General features: G+C 35.0%; 1 protein-coding gene across 1 annotated transcript in view; it reads right to left on the bottom strand.

The window, feature by feature from the left end:
- Nucleotides 1-4,142: 4,142 nt before the first annotated feature.
- LOC125073989 (dynein axonemal heavy chain 1-like) overlaps nucleotides 4,143-11,344 on the bottom strand; it is a 73,169-nt gene continuing 65,967 nt past the window's right edge. Inside the window, exons 77-86 of the mRNA XM_047685139.1 lie at nucleotides 11,161-11,285; nucleotides 9,999-10,163; nucleotides 9,574-9,726; nucleotides 9,033-9,168; nucleotides 8,033-8,168; nucleotides 7,379-7,474; nucleotides 7,140-7,270; nucleotides 6,582-6,763; nucleotides 5,680-5,809; nucleotides 4,143-4,357 (exon numbers count right to left, since the gene is read on the bottom strand). Coding sequence (XP_047541095.1) covers nucleotides 4,143-4,357; nucleotides 5,680-5,809; nucleotides 6,582-6,763; nucleotides 7,140-7,270; nucleotides 7,379-7,474; nucleotides 8,033-8,168; nucleotides 9,033-9,168; nucleotides 9,574-9,726; nucleotides 9,999-10,163; nucleotides 11,161-11,285 — 1,469 coding nt within the window. The remainder of the gene's footprint in view (nucleotides 4,358-5,679; nucleotides 5,810-6,581; nucleotides 6,764-7,139; nucleotides 7,271-7,378; nucleotides 7,475-8,032; nucleotides 8,169-9,032; nucleotides 9,169-9,573; nucleotides 9,727-9,998; nucleotides 10,164-11,160; nucleotides 11,286-11,344) is intronic.

Raw genomic sequence — 11,344 nt, 5'->3', positions numbered from 1 at the left:
TTCGAAGTTAAAATCACAAGAAATTTGCTAAGTCCAAAAAGGTATAAAATATTCTAAGTTAATATCACACAAATTTTTCAAAGTTAAAATTCACTGAAATATTCTAAGTCCAATATAGATACAATTTTTCTAAGTCTACAAGTCTTTAAATTTTTCTAAGTCCAAATCAAATCACTTCTAATTTTCTGTTTTTAACTTTAACTATTACTTTTTAAAGTCCAATTTCGTACTTACAGTTTATTGTCCTTATAATATCACTCGCACCACTTACTATTACACTATGACACTCACTGCACTATCTTCAGATTCTGTTTCTTCCTCCTCCTCCTCCCGGGTTTCGGCACCAAAATGTTTGGGAACTCAAAAAGTAAGGAACACAAAACCACTTTGGTGAACACTTTTATTCTCCTCAATTTCAATCACACCGATATAAATCGCTTCCGAGTATAAGGTCTATGAAAAATAACTTGATAGCGCGATTTAACTGACATACAGCGCCATCTATTATTGACTTAAGGAACTAAAATAAAATAAATATATTAAATGAACAAACAGGGAGTGTTCCGAGGAATTGTTTGGATTAATCCCGGCAGCTGAATTCCATCTTCGGACATCTCGACAAAATTCTAAATTTCACCCACACCACTTAGATGTCCGTAAATCCACAACAGCGCGATTTTTAAGGCATTTTCTGCCTCGCACAACCACTCTGTGGAACCAGCTTTCGCCGGCGGTTTTTCCGAACCGATACGACTTGGGAACCTTCAAGAAAAGAGCGTACTTATTTCTTAAAGGCCGGCAACGCACCTGTAACCCTGGTGTTGCAGATGTCCATGGGCGGTGGTAGTCGCTTTCCATCAGGTGAGCCTCCTGCTCGTTTGCCCCCTATACCATAAAAAAAAAAATACAAGTGCTTTTACCTGACATTGGGATCAGAGTAATGTACGAGTACGTGATGTTGTCCAATATTTATAATAAAATTTTATGGGACAGATCAAAAAAGGCCATCTAATGATAAGTGGTTCTCGAAAAGATATTCACCATACGCTAATGTTTCATATCTTAGAAACTAAGAATTACTTTGTACCGTTAATTACACAGGCTACTCATCCTCAAACTATGTACGTAACCAGATGAATTAAATTCCTAACTTACTTTGTTTTTGCGCGTGAAAAGTGAAAAGTGTGAGCTAAAAATTATGTCAGTAAGACTCAATAAGAACATTTTTTCACAACTAATCCAAGCTTCGAGAGTTTTCTACTGCAAACCATACAACTATGTACGTATATCATTTGGAATTAGATGTGAATATTTGTGTTTATGTTTGAATTTTCCGTTGCGGGCTTAATATTGAATGGTAAATTATTTTCAATATCGACGTTTGATTGAAATGGTATATTATTCGAAGTTCGTGGTTTGCGTTACCTTGAAATATTATTATTATCGGAGTATAATTTTAATTATTTGCATACAGATTTAAAGGCAATTATACCTATGTGGTAGGTAGATACTGATTTCTGTTTAATTAAATCAACAGTAACGATAAATTCTATTTGAGAATAAAATATCTGAGATAAATAAAAAGTATATAGAATTTACCGCAATGATTAATTATGAAATTTTCCAGTTAATATTTGGAAATCATACAAATGAAGTTTGCAAGTGATTGCATTTTTAGATTACTTTTGGTATCATTTTTTTTCTTTAAATAACTACCTTAAATGTATGTATAGGTCAACGTGATTTTGGCACGAAAGAAATTTTGTTTTTTTCCTGGACAAATATTTAATTAATTATTAATAATTCTCGCACATATTAGTGGGTTAGTGTTCCATATGTTTCATCAAAATTCTTAAAGGCCGTCAACGCAACTTCAAGGTGTTGCAGGTGTCTATATACGTTGGTAGTCCAGTTGGTGGTACCTTCCATCAGGTGAGAGTCGTGCGCGATTGACACCTATTTAAAAAAAATGCGTCAAGTTTATGTTTGTTTGCGAAAGACGGACCGACTGAATAAAATAAGCGTAAGATATTTTAAATATATTCAATGCATTCTTTTAAGCTTATTATATGTTACACGGCTATATCATGTATGTCGCAGGCAATTGCCTTAATTAGCCATCTAATGAAACGCCTAGCCCCTTTACTAAACGGCGCAGTTCAACTAGCGGCCTGAATAACACTCAGCCAATTCATCTTCCAATCACAGAATAGACTCTCGTGCTAATAACAACATTTACTAACTATTTACAATGTCGCGCCTATATTTAGACAGTTTTTTTTAGAAAATGTTTATGTTTATATTGACATCATAACTCTGGGTACTTACGTATTAACGCAACCGCAGGCAAAAAATGATTGAGCTTAGAGGCCGCTGGTTAAACGGCGCCGTTTAGTAAAGTGTCTAGGCTGTTAATTAAAAGGCTAATTTAACCAGTTGGCTGCGACGTGTATATATCGCAGAAAATTTAATTAGCCTTTTTAAAGCGACGTTATTTAATCCGCGTACTGAATGACATTCGGCCAATGCTGTTTTTAACTATTTTAAATGTATTCTATTAATGTAAGTTGAATTAGTTCGAAACGTAATTGGTAGTTCCAGTTTTGGAAGTTTCATTTAAAAAGTTTGTACCTAGCAGAATGTTACGAAAATCGTTTGTTTAAATTGTATTTATTTGTACGTACAATTATTTTTTTTAAACAATTCTCAATCAAACTGAACAATGAAAGCTAAATTATGAATCAAACTATCAAAACCGTTAAATGTATTAATTAATGATTGGGTTTTATGCAATGAAAATATTTATAAAAAAAATCATGCATTTTGACCGATGATTGGGGGTTCAAACCCAGACGACACTGATATTTCATGTGAATCATATGTGAATATTCATCTCGGCGGTGAAGAAAAACATCGTGAGGAAAACTGCATGTGTTTAATTTCAATGAAATACAGCCGCGTGTTTATCCATAAACCTGCATGGGAGCAGCGTGCTGGATAAAAAATCAAAAATAAAAATATACTTTATTCAAGTAAGCTTTTACAAGCACTTTTGAATCGTCATTTAACAAACTATATTAAGTGAAGCTACCACCGGTTCGGAATGTAGATTCTACCGACAAGAACCGGCAAGAAACTCAGTAGTTACTCTTTTTCAACATCTAAAAATACAGTCATGTTCGTTAAATACAATTATATATGTATGTTATGTCTCCTGCCTGGAAGTCAACAAGCATTAACTCCACACTTTTTTATCATCTCTATAATGAATAAGCGCTAAGCCTTCTTATCATAGGAAGAGGAGGCCAAAGCCCAGCAGTTTGAAATTAACAAGCTGATACTTGTACTTAATGCTATTTGGAAAAAAAATCCGACTCGACTGACAAGGAATATTGTATTTTATAAGCAGAGAAGTATTTGGAATTTAAAACGTGCACAATTGTGTTAGAGACTAGCCCTAGCCTTCAATACGGTGCTTCGTCATAGGATATCATAATTAATTATATCATTAATAATATCACATTATTATTATTATTACATATTATAAATATATACAATTATTATTGTAATTAATAGATCAATAATTTGTACAACATTAATTAATAACATTTAATACTGGCATGTAACACTATATCTTATTTTAAAAGTGATTGAGCTGTCATAAGGAAAACAATTGGATGATTGTGATCATTGTAAAAATATAGAGAGAGATTGGAACATCATTCTACAACATAATTTTATTTTGCCATCCCGAACTACTGAAATTACAATCGTTAAAAACTAACTGACGACCACTATTGACGACTATTGACGACCTCCGTGGTCGAGTAGTGTGTAGACCGGTTTTCATGGGTACGCCACTCCGTTCCGGGATCGAGTCCCGGCCTAGTCGATGTAGAAAAAGTTCATTAGTTTTCTATGTTGTCTTGGGTCTGGGTGTTGGTGGTACCGTCGTTACTTCTGATTTTCCATAACACAAGTGCTTTAGCTACTTACATTGGGATCAGAGTAATGTATGTGATGTTGTCCAATATTTATTATTTATTTAACTGTAAAACTACATGAAAAAAACAAAATTATTTACATACAAAGTTTATTTCTGAATAAATGTACGAAGACATACAAATCGTATTCTAATAATATCAATAATCCAAAGCGCAAAACAGTGCAACGCCTCGTTTTATCCAATGACCTTGAGGCTTGTGAGTGGTCAATTCGATGGTCATCACGTAGTTGGTTGAGTGGCCTGTAGTAGACAGGGTACCAGCTCGGACCAGGGTCTTGTATGTCGGACACTCGTACAGACCAGACGCAAGACGGTGATTTTGTTCCGGCTTCATGTAGATTATAGCCATTTCTGGAAAATAAAAATTGCAAAATTAATGTCTTAATATTATGCAACAAAATAATTAGTTTTTTTTCTAAATGTAATTGTTAGGCGGACCGGTAAATGGGCCACCCGATAAAAAGTGGTCACCACCGCCCATAGACATTGGAGCTGTTAGAAATATTAACCATCCCTCACTTCGCCAATGCGCCACCAACCTTGGGAACTAAGATGTTATGTCTCTTGTGTCTGTAGTTATCCTGCTCACTCACCCAAACAATCAAACCGAAACACAGTAATACCAAGTATTCCTGCTTGGCGGCAGAATATCTGATGAGTGGGTGGTACCTACCCAGACGGGTTTGCACCTACCACCAAGTAATTGTTTACGATTAGTGTTTAGTAGATTGGTCTTTGACATTCAGCTTTTCAGTTAATCAAGGGCTTAGCTAAATATGAATATAATAATTCTTTAATTGGATTAACTGTACTTAAGAACAGTCCGCGGCATCACATACCGATGGACTACCTGCTTGGAGGTATTCGTGCGTACTTGGTGGTAGGGCTTAGGGTATGTATCATATACTCATCACATATTCTAGTGCCAATCAGCAATACTTGGTATTATTGTTTTCGGGTTTCAGAATGCGTGAGCCAGTGTATGTATAAACTGAAGCAAGGGACATAACATCTTAGATGCCAAGGTTGGTGGCGCATTGCTATTATGAGGAATCATTAATATTTTTTACAGTGCCAATATCTTTGGGCAGTGGTGGTTCATTTGCCAGCCCGACTACCAATGCTAGAAAATAGAAAAAAAGGAATTTGAATATTGCCAGTATATTCTATGCGAACACTCGAAAACACCAAAATAAAACGTATCATGGATAATTAAAACGTATATCATGACAACATACAAAAATTACACAAAAAGTTATTATAATATAAACAGTAATATAATATAAACTTTACACAAAACATATATAAAAAGGTGACATTATTGTCTCAAGCCGTTTTATCCCACTATGGCAAAGCATTATCATGTCCATCGTCCAACGGAGAAATCTTTCTCGTGTCCGACGCCTTCAACGGGTATCCATATAAATCGATTCTTCAGAAATAGTTATATGGGTAACAATCAAATCGAACACAGGCCACAGAGCACACTCAAATTTTACTTCACGACGAACTCACACTTGCATCATCATACTCACCAACCAGCGTCATTTATTAAGAACACGTTGTTATAAAGATATCGACATGACGTGGGTCGATAAATTTTGAATTACTTTGTTTTTGTGAATATGCTGATGATATTTCTTTTAAATAAAAAAAATAGAGTGTTATCCTACCAGTGTATAATTCCTTAGCTCGACTTTCTTCGAGCGCCATATCAGCTGAATTCCATCGAGCACCCTCCAAAAACAAACCGCTTACGCAGCATCCGTCGTCCGGTTTCTTTTGCGGAGGACCTTGCAAAGCCTTGTAAAAATAAAAAGTTTATAATTAATAAAATTACCAAAACTCAATCATTAGTGCGTTCAATTGAATTTAAGAAATTACACCATGAACGAAAATGTACAAGCATGTCTAAATTCTGCACTGGTCATAGGCTCTTCTCTCCCTATGGAGAATCAGGGTGCTGATGCAATCACGCTCCATTAGCTATACCAGAATTTCAGGCAACCCATATAGATTACCACAGAATCATCTTTCTTCACTGTCGAGCACGATATGATAAATATAAACACAAATTACGCACATGAATTACAGTGTCTTCTGTTATGATTTAAGTGGTTAAACCAATTGGGCTTTTGCTAATCAATTCTCTGAAAATAATATTACTTAAACTTCAGTCGTAGCATGTTGTAGTACACGGATATCATTGGAGTGATAATTCAATTTAAAGAGCAGAAAAAAGTAAGTGGCCGCTTAGAGAGCATTTCTATTTCAGTAAATTGTCATCAACTAACTTCAATTCTAACTATACTAATGTGTACTATTTGACATGAAAATTTTCATTAAAATAAGGTTTCGTCATTTTGGCGCCAAATGTAGATGAGGGACTTGCAATTTACAATGAAATGAAATCAAAACAAAACTTGTCCATACGTTCCAAAATTCCTAAAAAAACTTTTGAATCAACGCGAAGTTCCGCGGGAGACCCACTAGTCCTAATAAATCCTATGGGATATGTATTCCTCAAGTGAAAAATATTAATGATTAAAAGATAATTATTATAATATAAGAATACCTCAAAAGCATAAGCGACCGTATCGATAGCAATGACGTGTTTCCTGGCGTAGTTCTGCAGAGCACCCGTGAGGAAAGCCTGAGGGAAGTAGAAGCCGGATATCCAGAACACTTTCGGGATCCCACCCTCGGCCCATTGCTGCATGAATTGCACCCGAAGACATAAGTCCTTTACCCATGCCGCTGTATAAAAGATAACGGCGTGTTAAAAATACTTTTGTCTACCACTGCAATGGAAGTAGCAATACTTAGTATTATCGTGTTCCAGTTGATGAGCCAGTTTAACTACAGGCACAATGGACATCTTAACTCCTAAGGTTTGTAGGGCATTGACGTTGTGAGGAATGGTTAAAAAAAATTACAGCGCCAATGTAAATGGTCAGTGGTGACCACTTACCATCAAGTAGCCCATTATCCCGTCCGTCTTTAACATAAAAATCAATCCAAGTCACTCTTATTATTCCCCTAACTTAAGAAAAATATTGGTGCGGGAAGAAATCTTCAAAATTATTAGATCCAGACTTTGAATACAGTTAGTTATTTGAAATGATAAACTCACCGAGTGGTTTTAGAGATGGATACGCCCTCGCGCTCCACATATTTGGTACTCCGTTACGAGCCAAGCTACCCGCCATACTCTCCAACGCCTCGGACATAACCACCAGGCCTTTTAGTGCCTTTTGTAAGTCTCTGTATTAAAAACATGCATATATCTTATACGTGTCACAGTTAATAGACAGAAATAAGAAAGTCATAAGTGTTAAATTTGTTTTATATGATTTAAAATTCATCACTTACTTCAACGAACTGTTAATGACTGTTAACAGTTTATTATATCGTATTGCTTCTTGTATTAGTACCGTATTTAAGGATTCCTTGTAAGATACAGGATACCTGAAAATTCAATTTGATTTTCAGTTTCAGTTTTTTTTTGGTAAATTAACCGTATGGATTGGTAATGATAGAAATATTAAAAAACCCTTACACCTCGTACACCAAGTAGATCAGTTTTTTTTTACGCCATTGGTAGGCAGACGAGCAAATGGCCCACCTGATGGTAAGTGGTCACCACCGCCCATAGACAATGACGTTGTAAGAAATATTGAACATTTCTTACACCACCAATGCGCCACCAACCTTGGGAACTAAGATGTTACGTCCCTTGTGTGCCTGTAGTTACATTGGCTCACTCACCCTTCAAACCGGAACACAACAATACTGAGTACTGCTGTTTGGCGGTCGAATATCTGATGAGTGGGTGGTACCAACCCAGACGGGCTTGCACAAAGCCCTACCACCATGTAATTTTTATTTTGTTTCAAATTATCCTTAAATACCAATTGGAGTAATTATGTTTATATTTCATTTACTTATCACAGTCTGAGTAGTTTTTATTAAATTTTATCAAATTGTCTATTATGAAAACAATAATGAATCTAAATCAAATCTTACGTAGTCGCGATGAATTTCTGATCCAGCATCGGTGGCAATACATTAAGTATCTCTTTAGCAGCTCGCTCCGTCATCTCTTCAGCTGTAAGACCACCTTCTCCGCTTACTTCTTTCGGTTGTAAATTGCTCAAAGTATCTGTTCGAATTAATTATAGCTTTACATTAAAAAAAACTTATTACATGATGTTTCATATCGAAGTTGAACCGAGAATTTTAATTAAAAAGATCGCCTGCCTGTTTAAAAAATAAATATTTAATGATGGTAAACGAGGACACCTGTCAAAAAAAATATCCCGCTAAGTTTCTTCCGCCGGTCCAGATCTGAGGTGTTCTTTCGAACCCATGGTAGAATTTTGAGAATCAAAAAGAAAGTGTTTAACTTCTATATTGAATATTTGAATATTATATGTATATCTGAAGATATTTGAATTTGGTTAGAACGCACTTATGATTGTGGGTTTGCTTAATTTATGTTTATCCTTCGTCTCGTGTTCGGCGATGAAAGAAAACATCGTGGCAAAACCTGCATGACGCATGTGTCTAATTTCCATAAAAAAAAAACTGCTACATGCGTAACCGTGGTAAAATAAGCTAGACCTTCTCCTCAAAGAAAGGTAGCCTTAATTAAGGAGAGGGATTTTACATGCTCCTTTACTATGATAACAGTCTACAGGCATCTTAGAAGTACTTGCACTTGGATATTTAAGTGTTGTTTTGATTTAAATACATACACATACATATACAATACAATATATAATGGGTTTGATACATATACAATTAGTTTCATTGACGTTATATTCATTAAATTGACTTCTCTTTATTAAATTTATTAGTTACAATGAACTATTGCGTAGAACAAATATAATCTTATAATTGATAAATCAAGTTCATTTCATAAATATTTTATTTTAAATAAAATACATTTTTGGACTAACAATAATAAAGCACCAAGAGTTGTTAAAGACTATTGTGATAAAATTAAAGCTAAGGCTAGACTCACTGATACAAGTTGTAGTTTCAGACATCGCGTAGCTGATATTGGCGTTGCTGTGAAGACCGAACAAGGAAGGGTCGTCGTTTAACGGAAGTGTGCGGATGTATCGCGTATAATCATCAATTGTAAACCAAGACGCTTGCTAGAAATGTATATATGTTAAATTAAGAACGAATAAAGTAATAATAAAATAGACAGGCATAAAATAAAAAAAACTTAATAAAAAAAAAACACTAAGAAATAAAAAACAGGACCGTGAGATCTATTTGATATCTGTATTAGTTTGTTACTAGACCAAGGAGACAGTCATGACATTATTAAATATAATATTATATCAGTTACAATCAAATAACTTCTCTAGAGACACTTTGGGAGTTTTAATTCAAATAATCATTCTAAAAGTTTTCCCAACAAATATTCACCGAAGCTCATTTTATTTTAGTCGTATCATACTTTTTACACTGTGAACTGCAAATTTATGCGTTCATCCTATTATATATTTTCCTATCATATTAATCACCGATTATAAAAAAATAATTTATGAGACCTGTTTATAAGCGCCACTCTCATCGAAAATACAGCGATCATTTAAGACGGCGGTTGTGTAATAATCAGACAGAAGACACAAGAGGCACCTCCTGTCCCAATCATCTGTTACCCGTCCTCCGTAATTAATATGTCCGGCTGTGTACGTCAACATCTGATATGGAGACAGAAATATTTTATATAAATTTATTTGTATCATATATACGAGATGGCCCAGTGGTTAGAACATTCACATCAAAACATATCGAATACATAAAAAGTCCGGACGTAAAAATATGTGGAAAATCCTTGAAGGGCCTTGCGCAAGTCCATGTGGGTATTACAATGCAACTGCAATTCCCCTATTTCCCTTAATTGCAAAGTTCCCCTATTGATAACACAAAAACATTAATTAAGCGTTGTTTGATTCAATCAGTATAAACTTACCCTTAAAGGTACTTCAGTATATTCAGTTAAGAACATGTGAAGTTGTGAGATGCAGATGCGGAGATCTCCATCAGTGAACTCATAAGGGATGTTGAAGCCGAGAGGTCCAAACTTACGACGCTCGAGAACAACACCATGGAAGAGACACAACGAGAAGAGTAACCACTAAAACACGAAGAGAGAATGTTGAGTATGTGAGGGATATATGTGACTGCCTGGTTATTCTAGTGGCTAGATCCCGAGGTTCTGGGTTCAAACCCCAGATCGGTCCGACTAAAAGGTCTTGGGGTTTTCTGTCAAAAAACAGCTCGAAGTCTGGAATTTTGAAGTTTTGCCGTCCTATCGGATTAAAAGAGTGAGGGAATAGAGAGGGCAACTGTGTTTACGCGCACTCTTCTGCACTCTAATACTCTAATATCCCTTCAGATTGACCGCCATGACTAAAATATACATCTTTATTAAGGGAACGGTGACAATCGTTGTAGGGACACGAGGAGAAAGGGTAAACTAATAACACCTAGTTTCCGACTTCTCAAAGTTAATACATGCCTTCCTGGACACGGTATTCGGTTCCGTAATAAGACTCCACAGTCATTTTTAATTTGACCTATTAAAAAATTTCAAGTACATCAAAAAAATAAAAAAATTGATAAGTAATGCATATTACTCAATACAAGATTATATTAAAGATAAAAAAACGTGGACTTAGTATTAATTGACTTCTAGGCAGGATATATTATAAAAAAATAATTGTTTCCTGTCATACTTCGTACATAAAATGGTGCAAAAGAGTATTTACTGTATTTCTTGCCGGTTCTTCTAGGTCGAACCGATGGTAACTTTAAATTTAATTCAAGTGCTTGTCTATAAATGCGAGTTGAATTTATAAAAAAATACTAATTATAGTTTTTATACTAAATGAAATGTTTTCATTCTATCGTGTAGATATATAGCACGGGATTGGTGGACGACCAGATGGACCACCTGCTGTCCACTGCTGTCACCATTGCCCATAAAAATTGAATCCTTGAGAAACTTTAATATTTAACGAGTGGATAGCACAAACTTACTACAAATTAACTTTCAACAAACAAACTAGTATAAAATGAACTTCAAAAGAATACCATCCTAAAAGTATTCGTATATATCTTCTAATACGAACCTTAAAATTGGGTACTTTACTATCACTTGAATTAATATAGTCTGTAAAATCGGGTACTTGATTCATATAAGCCTTCAATAAGTTCGCTTTAATCCCTCTCGGAGGCTCGACTGTCATTTTGTAGCCTAAAAATGTATGACAAGAATAAATCACTCTCAACATTGTCCAGATCAAAAATTCTTGG

The sequence above is a fragment of the Vanessa atalanta genome, chromosome 26, assembly GCF_905147765.1.
Source record: "Vanessa atalanta chromosome 26, ilVanAtal1.2, whole genome shotgun sequence".
In the NCBI taxonomy this organism is placed as follows: Eukaryota; Metazoa; Arthropoda; class Insecta; order Lepidoptera; family Nymphalidae; genus Vanessa; species Vanessa atalanta.
This window is presented reverse-complemented; position numbering and strand designations above follow the sequence as displayed.